Genomic DNA, 16,878 nt, shown 5'->3' on the forward strand with positions numbered 1-16,878 from the left:
CAAACGGTCCGCAAATGGCCGCTCAGAGTGGCTCTTTGAGATAGCGACAGATATGGCGTTTACGGAAACGGACGTACATCTGTGAGGGGAAGATGGAAAACTGGGGGGCATCTTCCAAACAATTCAATAGCGGTGCGGTGTTCTAGACCAGCTACCTACCAACGGCATAAACCGATATTATCATAACACTAGTTGTATCTATACATTACGGAAGTCGGAGCCGCGTCTTTCTGTTTTCGCAAGATTCTCCGTGACAATAAACCTCGTACAATATACGACGTATAGCCATGGTTCTACTGCAACAATGTGCCACTAACTTGTCTGAAAAATACCCGCTCCATCATAGACAAAGACAGTGTACGATGCCAGACTCCACTTTGACACCATTCTGACACTGGCACTGACGGCCCACATCTCTCCAGAACGTATAGCTTAGGAGGTACAGGCTTGCCAGAGTCCGGAATGTGATTGGAGATTAGAGATTGGAGATTGGAGATTGGAGATGGGAGATTGGAGACTGAAGGTGAGTGAAGGTGATTGGAAGTCCAGTATGAATTGAACAGTACAATGCACACAATGTGGGAAACAACTATTGCACCAATCCACACTAACTTCAACTAAAACCGAACATCCAGAGCCCGCAACTTGTGGTGCCATGGAGGTATATGTCTGCAACAGTCGCTTGCTGTTGGTATAATGAGTTCCAAACCATGCTTTCTCCACGTACGCTCTCTCCACGCTCTCTCCACGCTCTCTCCACGCTCTCTCCACGTACGCTCTCTCCACATACGCTCAGCTTCAAGAGGAAATCATACAACTGCCTGCCTCGCAGTCTATGGATCAAGTAGTTGAACGGATAAGTATCGTAGAAACAGCCGGAAAGATGCAGATGGGTTTTCAGAAACACACATGACCGGTAGACTCCCTTAAGACACAGACAGTAATATCCGGCATCTATCCTTCATCTCGTCTATGATACATCCTCTTCTCTCCATTTTCTCCAGGTTAATTACACATAAATTATTCTCATTAAGAATCGAACCGACGTCTGCCAAACTCTCCCAACCCCCACTCCTTCATCCCAACCCTAACACCCCGTTGGTCCCAACTCCCAAAAGACAGTCACATCACGTGACCGCTCACTGCTCCTCCCAACCTCCCAACGTCCTTCCTATACTAAATTTTCACACTGATCTTCTTTCAGCTCATCAACACATCTAAAATGCCTGCCGGAACCGTGCCCACCAAGGATGACGTTCTCGTTCCCGAGACTCTCCTGAAGAAGCGAAAGAACGCCGACCAGATCCGAGCCGCCAAGGAGGCTGCTGCTGCCGAGAAGAAGGCCGCTAACGCCGAGAAGGACAAGGTCATCTTCTCCCGAGCCGAGAAGTACGTCAAGGAGTACCGAGAGGCCGAGCGAGAGCAGATCCGACTCCGACGAGAGGCCAAGCTCAACGGCACCTTCTACGTCCCCGCCGAGCCCAAGCTCGTGTTCGTTATCCGAATCAAGGGTATCTCCAAGATGGCCCCCAAGCCCCGAAAGGTCCTGCAGCTCCTGCGACTCCACCAGATCAACAACGGTGTCTTTGTGCGAATCACCAAGGCTACCGCCGAGCTTCTGCGAATCGTCGAGCCCTACATTGCCTTCGGTTACCCCAACCTGGCCTCCGTTCGACAGCTCGTCTACAAGCGAGGATACGGTAAGGTCAACAAGCAGCGAATCCCTCTTTCCGACAACGCCATCATTGAGGAGGCTCTCGGCAAGTACGGCATCATCTGCATGGAGGATCTGATCCACGAGATCTACACTGTTGGCCCTGCCTTCAAGCAGGCTTCCAACTTCCTGTGGCCCTTCAAGCTCTCCAACCCCTCCGGCGGCTGGGGTGTCCGACGAAAGTTCAAGCACTACATCGAGGGTGGCTCTACCGGTAACCGGGAGGAGAACATCAACGCTCTCATCAAGGCCCAGAACTAAGTCTGTCTTTTGACGCAAAAATAAAATAAAATTATTCATTGAACGGACCACAGACTTTCATCAGTCGCCGTGTCTCAGTAAATTAATGTAGCTTGTATGTACAAGTAATAAAGTGCAATACAAGAAATCTAACCGTTTATTCCAAAGAGTGGACTCTTGTCTGAGCGATAATTGTTGATTGTAGCTGTAGACGTACGACAAGACGCAAGATATCGACAATCTACACTGCTTCCTGCTCTAATGATGGAAGATCTATCTCATCTTTACCCGTTCATCCTTCAGCTCTGTTGGAGTTTTGCTTCAGAAATCGGGCATGATAACAGTGGTATAGGAACGTGTTAGCAAGAGCAATGCGACCAAATTAAATACCTCCATTTCAGTGATACCTCACCTATTGCGAGAGTTGTTTGCTCCTAATCTGAAGTTGATACCATCATATAGTTGAATACATTTGATCTTGTAGGAACATTGGTACGAGACAGGAGTGAAAGGAGTAGGTGGGTTCATGAAAGGATCGTTATAAGGGGGTTTAAAACTTGAAAAGGTTCTCTAGGTTGTATGAAAAAGTCGACTCTGGGATGGTTCATGAGCGAGATAAGTTGATAAGAATGATTCAAATGCTTGATTTGATGGAAAAGTGGGTATTGCAAAGCACTTGGCATAGTCAGTGACGACATAGGATGTTTTGCTTAGGTCCGCATCGTATTTTTCATTATTTTAATTATTTTTCATTTTTTGCTCAAGGCTCTATCGGGTTCTCACAAGAGCTACAATACCTGCCTAAGGGGTATAAAAATGAAGGGAAAAATAATAAAAAATAGTAGAAAACAACCAAACAATGGCTACTTCTTCATTGGACGCGCTCATCGCTTCCTCTATCATTCTCGCCTGAATTCTCACATTGTCAAGAGTTCCTCACACACACAAAACATCACTGACACAAGCAATGGACTACATACATAATTCTGGTTCGAAAATGACCACAGGGACCCAGATAACATATATGTCCACTTTCCAAAGCTCTTTATTACAAATTCAGTTCTTATTTTGTCTCTAAAATCCTTGTAAGATCGGTTTATATCCCGGCAAAGTTGGAGTTTCTCGAATTTACCCTTGGTTTTTTTTTTTTTTTTTTTTTTTTTTTCCGATTTTTTTTTCGCCTTTTTTTAATCTCAATTTTCGAACAAGTTTAATTCGGCAGAAATCCCAAAAGTTGGTTTGACTTTTAGAAAATTGAGAAGAAAATTTTTGAGAAAATGATGAGAGGAAAACGAAAAATCTGAGGAAAATATATATTAAAAATTAGTAAGCAAAAAATGTATACACCTCAGAACAATACACAGATGAGAAACAGACGAAGAATATATTGTAGAGAGTGTACACAGTAGCAAATTATTGACCTCTAATACTTGTAGTGTTTCTTTCACTATCTTTAGTTCGTCTTTACAAAGAATCAATACAGCCCCTTTGATCTTGTTTACTTAGACTTTCAACTGTACTTCAAGTAACATTGCTGGAGTGTATAGAAGCAAAAGAAACAGATTACAAGTATATAGCAAAATAACGGCCTTGTAATTTACAGCAATAGAACCAAATCAATCCAGGATTAAAAATATTCTCGCTACACTCACACTTTTAGTCCAAGTCTACACACATGACCTCCATCTACAACTTCAAGTATCAAGATGCACATGCACAACACCAAACTTTAGAAGATCTTGAGGTGCACAGTTTCAGCACGATACCACACTACCACAGACACATCTCAGTATTTTCACACGACAACCATGGCCACAGCGTCGCCATATCCATCCGACATCATCATGTCCAAGCCGTATCTCAGCGAAAACGCCATTCAGCAGATCCAGGCTCATTCCGTCTACACCACCTATTCTCGGTACATGGCCCAGGCCAACATCGCGTTCAAAGTGCTTGAGGCGACATGCAAGAGCCTGCTGCTGCCCGTGCGCTCGTTCGGAACGGCCATGGTACTCTTTTCGCGCTACTGTCTGCTCAACAACTCGTTGGACGGCACTTTCGAGGAGGTCCTCATTGCCTGTCTTGTTTGCGCCTGCAAAATCGAAGATACCGCCAAACGGGTGCGAGATGTTCATGGCGCCGTATACTTGTACTCAAAGGTGGCCATGGTGGCCTTTGATGCGTGCAAACCCAAGATCATGACGCTAGAGCTTCAGATTCTGGAGACGGTCACCTTTGACTTCCGAATCAGACACCCCCAACCATACATCATCAAGATCGCCAAGGCGCTGGGAGCCTCCAAGGAGATAGCGCGCCTCGCATGGACCATTTCCATGGACACATACAGAACACACATGCATATGAAGCGTCCTCCACACACTATCGCACTGTCGTGTTTGATACTGGCTGGCAAGCTGAAGAACGAGACAAACATCTTCCCCATCAAGTCGGAACCATATAACTCGGATCGTTTGTCGGTGAATCATGCGCTTTTGGACCTCTTGGATCTCTACATGATCTACCTGGACAGCACCAAGCTGGGCGAACACAAGTACGAAAAGAGCGTGTTTTCACAACTACGAATTGCCGTGTCAAAGGAGGTGGAAAACTCACATGTGGAGGAACATACGCTGAGTCACGAACAAGAACAAGCCATTTCAAAGCAACTTATTCGGGACAAAACTCGTTCTGATAAGGGAACCGTTCGGTATATTCTTGATTGGGAAATTCATCAGCTAGGAAAGTATGAGGAGGTTAATTAGCATGCCGGTATGTACGATTGTAATCACATTTGGTCGATATTACCTGTAGGTGTACGTGCAGATCTCTCTTTGAATCAATATCGGTCTACTGTACTTGAAAGTCATTCATTTCATGCATTAGATCTTACAACACCGTCCTGGTTTCAGTGAGCTGAAACCACCACCTTCTCCCAGTCTTCATATTGGCCCTTTCTAAGGGCATCCTTCTCCTTGAGGTCACCAATGTGTTTGGTAAGAGTTCTACCAACAGCTTCGGGTATTCTCTGTTTCTTGAGCTCATAAAGCATGATGGTGTAAAAGACAATCCAATAAATGCAATGACGGCAGTCTTTCTCATCCTCGTACAACTCCGCAATTTCTTTGATGGTGGACTCCACTACTTCAATGTGGTATTCGGTAGAAATATCAGGATAGATGATTTCAGGCTTGGTCAACAACCATCGTAAGTAGAGCCAAACAGACTGGTCGTTGGGGTCCATAAAGATAGCATTCTTCACGTAGTCCAATTCCGAGCCGAAAAACGTCTTGGGATCACTGAGACGTTTTACCAGCTTCTCGTCTGTGCACTTTCCCTGGCGTGTTTCCTCCATGAGTTCTGGAATGACCTTTGATCTCTGATGCCAGGCGGAAAAGTTTGAGAAGTTCTTGTTGATCTTTTCCTCGGTGAATTCAAACTCTTTGGGCTTGACAGCGCCTCTGTGGGCCTCAGGGAGCGTCTCCTCGTACTTGGCCAGCACATATCGTCTGTAGTTCCATGCGTGGAAGTTTCGTTCGTCTTTGGCAAGAGCATAAGTTACCATGGCCAGTTCCTTTTTCCAATCCGGCTTTGCGGCAGTTTCCAAACACCATTTTCGGTGGTTCCACAGCCAGTAGGTCTTGGGGAACCGCATCAAACATTCCTGAACAAACTTGAGCTCTCCATCCAGAAAGTCGTCTTTGTCCTCCAGATTGGGCAAGATTCCGGTCTTCAGTATTTCTCGTCGGTAATTCCACATTGTGTAAAACTCGGGGTTGATCTTAATCAGCTTGGTATTGAGATCCAGCGCCTCCTTGTCGTGTTTTCCTTCTCGGCGAAACTGGTTCACCTGTGTCGAGAGGCCATTGTAGGCGTTGATCTTGCCCTTTTCTAGCTGCTTTTTTTCTGCCAACTGCTCGGCCGAGTATTTCTGCTTGCGCACGTTATGCTGGGTTAGTGGAAATCGGGTGGCAACAGCGGACTCGAGACACTTACCATGGTGTTGTGGTGGAGATAGGGACGATTAGGTGTTACTAATTAGAGAGAGCGTGCATTGAATGCGCTTAATAAGCGGAGTGGAGTAATCTGAAGACTAGAGCCAAAGTCGACGAATAAACACCAAGAACGACTGAAATTTGGAAATGAGGCTTCTGGAGCCTACATTTACGTTGGGTCGAAATCTGGGACCTATTCAGCACTCCTAATCAGCTATTTTGTATCACCTCTTTTCGAATGGCTTATGTAATTAATCTTATACTTACTCTCTACCCAATATTAACCTTGCTGGAAATCCCGATTGGGAGGTAGATATACAAACCGAAAACCGAATCAGTGCTACTCGACACTTGAAACAACTCGAAAAGTCGGTTCAGACACACGCGAAAATGAATAAGGCGCCGACAAGAGACAGATTATCGATCCGAGGATCGTCCAAGACGGTGGCGGAGTTCTTTGAGTACTCCATCAACACAATTCTGTACCAGCGGGGCATCTACCCGGCGGACGACTTCCAGCAGGTCAAAAAGTACGGTATCAATGTGCTGGTGACGGTGGACTCAGAGGTCAAGGCATACATTCGCAAGATCATGGGCCAATTACACAAATGGCTGGTGGGTGGCAAGATCCAGAAACTGATTGTGGCCATCACATCCAAAGAGTCTGGAGAAGTGGTGGAACGATGGCAATTTGACATTCACATTTCGGGCAAGGACACAGACACGGCTTCAAAAGAAACCGACACAAAGACCAACGGCGACAAAAAGTCAGACGACCAGATCCAGCAGGAGATCCAGGCAATCATGCGCCAGATCACCGCCTCCGTGTCGTTTCTGCCTGTCTTGGAAGATGAATGCACCTTCAACGTGCTGGTGTATGCCGAACAGGACGCCCCTGTGCCCCCCGAGTGGGCCGACAGTGCCAACAGAGAGATTAAGAACCCGGAACAGGTTCAGCTCCGAAGCTTCTCCACTAATGAGCACAAGATTGATACTCTTGTTGCCTATAAGCTGGACAGATGAAACCACTGACAAGTTTCCCACAACCAACACATCCCCAAGAGGACACCTTATCAAATCTCTCTCAAGTTCATGATGATGACCGTTAATGAATGATAAGGGCCACTTGAGCCGTGTCAGTACCAATGCCACTTCCATGGTACACACAAATGCATACCCTTTTTCCATAGGAATATATCTAACGTCATAGAACCGTCAAACAAAGACTCGCACATGGAGATGAACAAGTACATACAGGTCTGTCCTCGGCAATTACAGCGATATTTGTAAGCACATTCGCTCGCTTAGACGGTATCTCACAGATCACACCTCTGAGACACGCCTCACTTGTAGTACATCACTACAAACTCACGTATACACTAGATTACCTTTATTAGGAAGCAATAATTAAATACTCTACATTGAAACTCTCATAGTTCCGAAACCTTTTAAAGCTCATCGTGGAAAGGAGCCTCATCATCATCAGCGTAGAATCCACCGTCGTTGGACTCGTCTCCACCTTCTCCACCCTCGTAGATCTTGGAGGTGATGGGGTAGGCAATGGCAGACAGAGCCTCCTTCTTCTCCTCAAAGTCCTCCTTGGTGGCAGACACGGAGTTGGCCTCCAGCCACTCGAGAGTCTCGGTGACAGCGTCGTTGAGAGCCTCCTTGTCGTCGGCAGAAATCTTGCCACCGAGACCAGACTTGTCAGCAACCTGGTTTCGGAGAGAGTGGGCGTAGTTCTCGAGAGAGTTCTTAGCCTCAATGGTCTCTCGGATGAGAGCATCCTCCTCGGCAAATCGCTCAGCCTCCTCAACCATTCGCTCAATCTCGTCCTTGGAGAGACGGCCCTTGTCGTTGGTGATGGTAATGGTCTCGGACTTGCCGGTGCCCTTATCGTGGGCGGTGACTCGCAGAATTCCGTTAGCGTCAAGCTCGAAGGTGACCTCAATCTGGGGGACACCTCGGGGAGCAGGGGGAATACCCTTGAGCTCGAACTTACCAAGCAGGTTGTTGTCCTTGGACATGGTTCGCTCTCCCTCAAAGACCTGAATCAGCACGGTAGACTGGTTGTCAACAGCGGTGGAGAAAATCTGGGACTTCTTGGTGGGGATGTTGGTGTTTCGGTTGATGAGCTTGGTCATGACACCACCAGTGGTCTCAATACCAAGAGTCAGGGGGTTAACATCGAGCAGGACAATGTCCTCAACACCGTCCTCGCCGGAAAGAACACCAGCCTGGACAGCAGCTCCGTAAGCAACAGCCTCATCGGGGTTGATACCCTTGGAGGCCTTCTTGCCGTCAAAGAACTTCTCCAGCAGCTCCTGGACCTTGGGGATTCGGGTGGAACCACCAACAAGAACAATGTCGTGGACATCCTCCTTCTTGACGCCAGAGTCCTTGAGAACCTGCTCAACGGGCTTGAGGGTTCGCTTGAACAGATCAATGTTGAGCTCCTCGAACTTGGCTCGGGTCAGGGTCTCCGAGAAGTCCTCTCCATCGAAGAAGGACTCAATCTCGATTCGAGTGGACATCTGGGAAGACAGAGTTCGCTTGGCCTTCTCAACCTCTCGCTTGAGCTTACCAATGGTCTTAGCGTTCTTGGTAATGTCGACGTCGTGCTTCTTGTTGTACTGCTTGACAAAGTGCTTGATGACTCGGTAGTCGAAATCCTCACCACCAAGATGGGTGTCACCAGCAGTGGCAAGAACCTCAAAGACACCAGACTCGATAGACAGAAGAGAAACATCGAAGGTTCCTCCACCAAGATCGTAGACAACAATCTGCTTCTCGTCATCGGTGTGGTCCAGGCCGTAGGCAATGGCGGCAGCGGTGGGCTCGTTAACAATTCGCAGAACGTTGAGACCAGCAATGATACCGGCATCCTTGGTGGCCTGTCGCTGGGCATCGTTGAAGTAGGCAGGGACGGTGACGACAGCGTGGGTGACCTTCTTGCCAAGGTAGTCCTGGGCAATGTCCTTCATCTTGGTAAGAATCATGGCGGAGATCTCCTCGGGGGTGTAGGTCTTCTTCTCGCCCTTGGTCTCGACAACAACAACGGGCTTGCCGTCCTTGTTCTTGACCTTGTAGGGGAAGTGCTTGATGTCTCGCTGGACGGACTCGTCCTTGTACTTAAGACCAATGAGTCGCTTAATGTCGAAAATGGTGTTGAAAGGGTTGTTGGCAGCCTGGTTCTTGGCAGCGTCTCCAACGAGTCGCTCGTCCTCGGTGAAGGCCACGTAGGAGGGGGTGATTCGAGAACCCTGGTCGTTGGCCAGAATCTCGACTCGGCCACCCTTCATGACACCAACACAGGAGTAGGTGGTACCCAGATCGATACCAATGACGGTGCCATAAGAGTCCACGTCATCAGCCTGAACGCCGGCCTTGGAAAGGAAAGGCAGAAGGCATACCAGGAGGGCGTAAAAAACGACGCCCCACGAAGGCATAGAGAACTTCATATTTCGAGGTGGTTGTGTGTTTTGTACGGTTTTGTGGTAAAAACGGCACAGGTCTGTCGAAAGATGCAGAAAAGTGAAGCGGGGGGGACTAGCCTTCTATATAAACTCGAGTCGGATCAAGGTTAGTCATTACGTGTCTTCAAAAATTAGGTGGGTGCGTGGCAGGGTTCTGAGGCCGGGTAACCCACCTGAACTGAAGTAGAAAGGCGGGGGAAGTTTATCTGGCCGGTCTCAGGTGGCGGGTTTGGAGGTATTCGCGAGCGTCCACGTGACCTCCGAGCCCACACCTACGCGTCACACGCTGCTACCAGCCATATCCCGGCTTTCCCCGTCTCAATCTCCCCGGCCATCATGCTTCTACCGCCTTCCACCCAACTCTTGTGCTGCTCTTCTCTCCACTCGGTTACGTGTCCAAACCTAAAGATGCCTTTGGCGTGCTTCACAGCGGTGGCAGGCATCGACAGGCATGAACAGACATTCCCTACACGGAGTGAACAGGGTCGTTTTGGGCAAGCTGCCAGGGTGGCAGTTTGAGGTGGCGACGGTGGCGACATTGACGGCGAGTCATGTGAGCAATTGCGGGATTGCGGGTTGCTGTGGAACCGCTCAATGACGTGTTAACAGCGTCTGTGTTATGTGTGGATGAAATGTGTGGTTTCTACCATATTCCACATGACACAGGCCAGTTAACCGTTGTGTGATTTGCCACATGGGACAGAACGGGGTCTTGGGCGTGTTACACAGACACAGTCAGAACAACCAGACCCAAATCTCGTGACAACAAGACTCCTCAGAGATGCCAATGGCAATGTCCATGCCAACGCCAATTGTCATGGTCACTGGACTCCTCACATTGCCTGTGTGACCTTGTTTAAACATGTTCCTGCCCGCCACCACTCAAGGTTCCGAGTGGGAAAAGTTAAGTTGGCTAAATGACCAGAGCCATGCAGGTCGCGAAACATAATGGTCGTATTTATCGATGACGTGTCCTCTGAGCGGTCTGTGGAGAAGCTGATATCGCCACAGTGTGTGCAATTCTCGAGTTGTCGTTTGCTCACAATTGCCATAGAGGCCACGCGCTTGCACCTTCCCCGACACACCACTCGCTCCCACCGACGATTCACCTCCTTACTTCCTCATGCGACATCCACGCGTCTCATCTACCACCGCAAGTAGGGATTAACCGCCTGCCACATGATATTCTCATCGACAAGCATTTGCACACCATGTCACCAACTGCTGGCGGCCTCTCCTTCTAGCGGTATTAACACAAAATGTCTGGTAGTGGAGGAATTTAGACTGAAACGTGGGGAACTTCTCCAAACGATCAAGTTATTAATCATAATTTAATCGTTTTCTAACGCCCGCCGCCCCCGACTATTAGCCCTGTCACCAGAGTCTGTCAAAACACGTAAATCAAGATAGACACGATTTTTTCCCTCGACGATCACCGACGATCACCCAGCTCGAATTATCCACGACCACGAAGCATTGCATCACCTCTGTCATGCCGCCTGCTAAATTACGTGCCGTACATGACGTGTGTGCTTCTTTGGCTTTCTCTTATTCGTTCCCCTGGATTAATTTATGCCATGCGCGTGGAGAAACTGAAAGTGAAAATGTCGAGGCATCCAATTCAGGACTAACCCAAACCCAGTCTTAGTCATCCATCTCGGAACTCGAACCACCCAGATCAACCCTAACCCTTATCGCAGGACGCTGAAAAAAAACAAGATTCTGCATCAGTTGACAGGGCTAACTGAAAAAGACCAAAAAAGAAAAAAAAGACCAACGAAAAACGCAAACAGCACGAGTACAGTACCCTACAATGACTACAAAATACGAATACCATTCGGGCTTCATGGAAGAGGCTCTCGAACAGGCAGAACTGTCGCTCAACAATAACGAGGTGCCTGTGGGATGCGTGTTTGTGCACAACGGCAAGGTGATTGCCAGAGGCATGAATGACACAAACAAGAGTCTGTGTGGAACCCGCCACGCCGAGTTTCTGGGTATCGAGCACATTCTCAAGACACACACGGCCGATATCTTTGAAGAGGTCGATCTCTACGTCACAGTGGAGCCGTGTATCATGTGTGCATCTGCTCTGAGACAGCTCAAAATCAAGTGCGTGTACTATGGATGTGCAAACGACCGGTTTGGCGGCTGTGGAAGCGTCATGAGCATTCACTCGGACAAGGGAGTCGACCCTACCTACAAGGCATACCCCGGATTCTACCGTGAAGAGGCCATCATGTTGTTGAGACGGTTCTATTGCCAGGAGAACGAAAATGCCCCTACCGAGAAGAAGGAGAACAAGAAACAACGAGAACTGAAGACGGCCTTTCAACCGTTTGATTTCACCAAATATGTGCATTCGGAGGAGGAGTTTGTCGAGGTTTACGGCGAGGAATATTTGCATCTATACCAGGAGAGTCTGAAGGAAAAGCTCAAGGAGACTGGCAAGGGAGAGAAGAAGAGAAAAACAAAAAAGTAGACACGGACACGCATTATAGACATCAACTAATATACACACATTTACATCTACAGCACGAATATGTACCAATGTATGTACATACATGAATGAGAAGCATCTACAAGTACAAGTACCCGTGCTCATACAAGCACATACCTGAGTCTTGTCTACAATTTCTGTTACAAATAGTCATACATACCCTCACTTTATTACTGCGAATTATCCCTCCAATTCCTTACCTTTGTGTGTCATTGTGCAACTCGAGCCCTGCTCTCTCTCGCACACAAGGAACCCGTAGATCCGTGGTGCAAACTGTCCATCGTGCTAAAATGTACAAGTGCAAACGTTTGATTTTTTGAAGTCTCTGGTTGATTTTTTGCCCCGTTTGATTTGTAGATATAAAAAATGCCGTTCGATAACTCAGAACAAGAGCGACAGACGCTGCGCGCTATGCAACACCGGCAGCGGCTCTCTTTCGCTTCTCAAGCAACGTGGCGCCGTCAAGTTTGAGCTCAAACACGCCTGATCGGTTCTTTTGCTTCTGGCGCTTGTGGGCGTGAGGGTTCTCGGCCACCGACACTCGAGACATGCTTCCCTCCAGAGTGTCGTCTTCCTCGTCCTCTTCGTCGGTGATGATTTCGGTCAACATGCCGAGATTCTTGGAGCCGCCCATTCGGCGACGTCGCGCATTCTCCTCCTCCATTCGATGCACTGCGTTGGACACGTCAAACACCTCCTTGAGGGTGACAGTGGCCGGCGACCGATACGTTGCTTGAGGATCCTCAAACGACGACGTGGAGGCGCCCTCGGCAGGGTGCTCGACATGCAGAGTTGATGCAGAGTCGTGGGGTTGAGGATCTTCGGCCTCGACGTTCTCTCGCGAAATGGCAGTCGTGGCGGGAGTGTGGCCCTTTCGCTGGTCCAAAATGGACGCCATGGGAGAATCCAAAGCAGGATGGGTGGGCTCGTTGCTCTGGGTGATCCAGGGATGAGCCAGAAAGTCCTCAATTGTGTACCGACGCTCGGGATCGACCGTCAGCAGATGTGAAACGAGATCCTTGGCTCCCTTGGAGATTTCATCCCACCAGGGAGACAGGAAAGTGTATTGTCCTCGAGCGACCTTCTCGGTCAGAACATCGATACTGTCGTCGTAGAAGGGAGGGAAGCCACACAGAATAGTGTACAGAACGCACCCCAGAGCCCACATGTCGACAGATTTCGAATACCGCTCATCCTTGACAATCTCAGGAGCGGTGTATCCAACAGTACCACAAGGAGTCATGGTTTTGCTGTCCCAGACCACCTTGGAAAGTCCGAAATCAGCCAGCTTAATAACCCCAATGCCTCCGGCTCCCACGCCGGGAATGTACTTACCCTCGTCTTCCTTGCTCTCGTCCTCACCCTTTCTCAACACAATCTTCTTGCTGGGGGTGAAGGGAGCAGGGTAGAAGAGCAGGTTTTCGGGCTTGATGTCTCGATGCACCACTCCTACCTCCTCATGCAAGTATTGTACTGCTTCTGCGACCTGGACAATCACGTGTCGGGCCAGGTCTTCGGAAAAGTACGTCAGACGCACAATCTGGTGGAACAGCTCTCCTCCAGGAAGAAGCTCCAAAACAATGAAGTAGTGGTTTTCACTTTCGCTAAAATCAATGAGCTGCACCACATTTTTGTGCCGTAATTGACGCATGATTGCCACCTCCTTGAGGATACTCGAACGCTGAGTTAGTATTTTGCGACTGCGGGTATAACCACCTCAATCCCTGATCCTTCATTAACCCACCTGTGTTGCCTTTTGTTCATGCTTAGCCTTGTTTCCTAAATGTCGCGACTTGTGTCAGTGGTGTCTTTCTTTCCTGAGTGTAGGCACAAGCATTCGTTTCTTCTCTCTCTCTCTCTCTCTCTCTCTCTCTCTCTCTCTCGCTCTCTCACTCTCTCACTCTCTCACTCCTCTCTCCTCACAAGACTCACCTGATTGGCGTTTAGTTCAAATTTCCGAATGACCTTGACGGCCACCTCCTCCTTGGTCTGGAGATCCACTGCCTTGTAGACAATGGAAAATGCGCCACTATGTTAGCATGTTGAGATAATGTACTAACCGCACACTTATGCGGGTTTAGCGCGGGTGGTATTTAGAGCCCATTGGCGCGTGAAGCACGGAACAGCGCTACAAGTACACTGGGTATCAGTTCTTCTTGCGTCGTCACGTGTCTCAAACGCCTCCACCTGTTTTGCAGGCCATTATGCTTATTACCAACATGGTTGGAAATTCGCGCTAGTGACATGTGACTTGTGTCAAGTGGTGTAGTCAGGTCCGAGTGTGTGGATGTAGTAGCTGGACATGGCCAGACACTATGTCCTCACCGTCCATAGTGAACATGATGTAAGCGAGCGTGTCACAAAATAATTAACAAGTTTGAGCACACACTTTAACCATACTCCCATCATCACACCATGACCCAAGGAAATTGAACGACAGACATCCAGAATGGCCATATATATGGCCGTCGTAAGCATCCGCCTGTCACCATACACAACCCCATGTTTCCCTCCCGTTTCTCATACTCACTCTCCCATCTTTTCAATCAGCCTGTATCTCTCGAGTCCCGGGTAGTTGGGAATTTTGCTCTGTTGCAGCTTCTCCTCCTCCACAATCTCCTTGATCGCGTCGTTGTACTTCTCCTTGTCGACTTTTTTGGCGGGAGCAGCGGCTTTGGCGGCCGGTGCGGGCTCCTTGGTCTGAGCTGCGCCCTCGCTGAACATTGTGGTTTTGGTCAGCGGCTCACTGTTACTGTGGGTGATGGCGGGCGGTTGTTGGCTTCGTCGGCCCGAGTTACGGGACGAGATGGGCTCCAGGCCGTTCTGGGCCTGTTTTCCATGCCGAATGAAGTTTTTGAGGTTTTCAAAAACGGGCATTGTGTCTTATCAGAGGCGTGGTGGTGGTGTCGTGAGTAAGTCAGAAACAAGAATTGGTGTCGGTGGGAGAAAGGAGTGTTTTGACTGCAGGTGCAGGACGTGAATGTTCTGGGGATGCGAAGGTGGTGAACGAGGGGATGGTGGTGGAGTCGTGGGGACGCCGGTTGTGAGATACAAAGCAGTACAGTATGTCAGCCTACGGTTATCCCTACGTCTCCTCTCAAGGCATACCTTGATCGCTACTTGTACTCCTCCTCCCACTCATCGTGGGTCATTGCTACAAGGCTAGTTTTTATCTTTGCCGCATGACGTTGCGTTATTATGGCACACGGCTGTAGTGGGGAAGTTGCTGGCGAGAAGAGTGGCTGGGGGTCAGGGGGGGGACCGTTCACGATACCAACCGTGTCTCGGGCCTTTGTCCGAAGGTCATGGCCGCCGTTGTGACCAGTCATTTCCGACCGGTCAAGTCCCTGTTAACCGAACCCCGGGCCTTCCATTGACGTCATCAACACATGCGACACTATGTACCCGTACAGGCTGCTATCTATGCAGGTTGCTGGAAGTAGCAATGCACACGCGGCATGGTTTGGAGCAAAGAACAATGGAGCAAGGAAACAAAAATATTAAAATATTTAGAGTCTTGTCTTGTATGTGGATACTTTGGACCCGACCGTCTGCGGCGCTCAAATCCCTGAGTTTTCGGGCGCACATGGCACATATCCGCCGCAATGGGGCTCCTGGGCAACAGAATTTGAGACTCTCCCCTCTCTCAAACCGACTGTCTAATCAGGCAAGGTACCCGATCGACCGTCCATTTAGTCTCACAAGCAATGAAAAATAAAATAAAGTCGCGGCTTTATAGTTGGCCCGAAAGCCAGGGTGTGCGTTTTTCGAGACGGTCTTTTGAAGGGCGTAGGAAAACGCTACGAGATTGCCGACAGTTTGTGGGACCGCGATTGACCGTCGTATTTCGATTCCACAGCTCACCAAAAAGGCATATTCGCTACAAGATCCCAGAGACCCATCCTTCGGTTTGTCCCTTTGTGCTCCATGCATGTCCGATGCCCCCCGAGATGGCGTGTCGTCATATGACATGAACCGCACAACAAGGGCGTTTCAGGTCCTCATTTACGCGAGAAGTCTTGGCCAATACCGTGACAAAATGGGTCCTCCTAGAAGAATTTATTAGAAGAAAAAAAATACGAAATGGGATCGTCCTAGATGCCCAACAAGACTCCTTGCCTTTGCCACCCTAACGTTTAAACGGTGTTTCAACGGCGCAATTCAGTACATGCATACCACCACCGAAATGGGCTACCAGTAGCTAGCCATGATACTGTGCCAACAAGGAGGTGTACATTGGATTAATGGAGATAGAGAGATCTGAAATGTCGGACTCTGATGGTCCGTCACTTCCTGAACCCCAGCTCACGTGAAACCCGCCCTAACAAACCTTGACGACGATCCTTCGGCTCGGATACGCCCCAATACGATGTAAGGGTTCCAGACTGGTGGGCGAACACTTAGTTTTCCAACAATAAAGAGGGTAGTTTTGTGAGCTGGCGGTTGGCCCTTGTAGAGGGGCCATGGGACCTGTAAAATCGCACCACAACAACCGCACCTATATGAAAAGGAGAAGATCAGGCTACTTCATACAGTACTTGTGCGATTGCAATGTTCTGGCATCATAAACCTTCCACTTACTCACGAGTGACTAAGGGTCCTTAACATGAAGGGCTACGCTGTCTTATACCATAATCATAGTGTGTCTGACAAATAGCAGTTTGCCTGCGTCTTGTACTTTTGACCGATCTTCAAGTATGTTCTGTAAAGTGAATGCAAGTCTGGTGCACTTGTAGCCTTGGTTGGTTGATTATATCTTTACTTGTACTACTTGTAGTAACTGAAACAGTTGTGAGTAATGAGTAGTACATATACAATAGACCGCCCCACTCGGAGCGTTCCTCTACAACCCTCTCAGTTCATCTCAAACCCACAGTTGGGTCAATAATAATATATATATTACAATAATTTACCGTGGTCCGAATGACCAAGCTATATTTTGGAACGGCGTATGGC

The 16,878-nt window shown here is 48.6% G+C and overlaps 7 protein-coding genes across 7 annotated transcripts; 4 read left to right on the forward strand and 3 right to left on the reverse strand.

The window, feature by feature from the left end:
• Window positions 1-1,222: 1,222 nt before the first annotated feature.
• On the forward strand, window positions 1,223-1,975 carry YALI1_E16649g (60S ribosomal protein uL30; the record flags this gene model as incomplete). The annotated part of the gene is made up of 1 exon (XM_503909.3): window positions 1,223-1,975. One exon carries the CDS (start codon window positions 1,223-1,225, stop codon window positions 1,973-1,975), a length of 753 nt encoding a protein of 250 aa, XP_503909.1.
• Window positions 1,976-3,762: 1,787 nt separating this feature from the next.
• On the forward strand, window positions 3,763-4,716 carry YALI1_E16675g (uncharacterized protein; the record flags this gene model as incomplete). Its single annotated transcript, XM_503910.2, has 1 exon — window positions 3,763-4,716. The coding sequence occupies one exon, from the start codon at window positions 3,763-3,765 to the stop codon at window positions 4,714-4,716; it is 954 nt and encodes a 317-aa protein (XP_503910.1).
• A 143-nt stretch (window positions 4,717-4,859) lies between these two features.
• On the reverse strand, window positions 4,860-5,711 carry YALI1_E16694g (uncharacterized protein; the record flags this gene model as incomplete). Its single annotated transcript, XM_503911.3, has 1 exon — window positions 4,860-5,711. The coding sequence occupies one exon, from the start codon at window positions 5,709-5,711 to the stop codon at window positions 4,860-4,862; it is 852 nt and encodes a 283-aa protein (XP_503911.2).
• A 625-nt stretch (window positions 5,712-6,336) lies between these two features.
• YALI1_E16701g (uncharacterized protein) lies at window positions 6,337-6,969 on the forward strand (the record flags this gene model as incomplete). The annotated part of the gene is made up of 1 exon (XM_503912.3): window positions 6,337-6,969. The coding sequence occupies one exon, from the start codon at window positions 6,337-6,339 to the stop codon at window positions 6,967-6,969; it is 633 nt and encodes a 210-aa protein (XP_503912.1).
• A 425-nt stretch (window positions 6,970-7,394) lies between these two features.
• Window positions 7,395-9,407, reverse strand: YALI1_E16731g (uncharacterized protein; the record flags this gene model as incomplete). Its single annotated transcript, XM_503913.3, has 1 exon — window positions 7,395-9,407. One exon carries the CDS (start codon window positions 9,405-9,407, stop codon window positions 7,395-7,397), a length of 2,013 nt encoding a protein of 670 aa, XP_503913.1.
• Window positions 9,408-11,235: 1,828 nt separating this feature from the next.
• Window positions 11,236-11,904, forward strand: YALI1_E16750g (uncharacterized protein; the record flags this gene model as incomplete). The annotated part of the gene is made up of 1 exon (XM_503914.3): window positions 11,236-11,904. The coding sequence occupies one exon, from the start codon at window positions 11,236-11,238 to the stop codon at window positions 11,902-11,904; it is 669 nt and encodes a 222-aa protein (XP_503914.1).
• A 427-nt stretch (window positions 11,905-12,331) lies between these two features.
• Window positions 12,332-14,799, reverse strand: YALI1_E16773g (uncharacterized protein; the record flags this gene model as incomplete). Its single annotated transcript, XM_503915.4, has 3 exons — window positions 12,332-13,603; window positions 13,855-13,951; window positions 14,453-14,799. 3 exons carry the CDS (start codon window positions 14,797-14,799, stop codon window positions 12,332-12,334), a joined length of 1,716 nt encoding a protein of 571 aa, XP_503915.2.
• Between the last annotated feature and the right edge of the window lie 2,079 nt (window positions 14,800-16,878).

The sequence above is a fragment of the Yarrowia lipolytica genome, chromosome 1E, assembly GCF_001761485.1.
Source record: "Yarrowia lipolytica chromosome 1E, complete sequence".
NCBI classification, from domain to species: domain Eukaryota; kingdom Fungi; phylum Ascomycota; class Dipodascomycetes; order Dipodascales; genus Yarrowia; species Yarrowia lipolytica.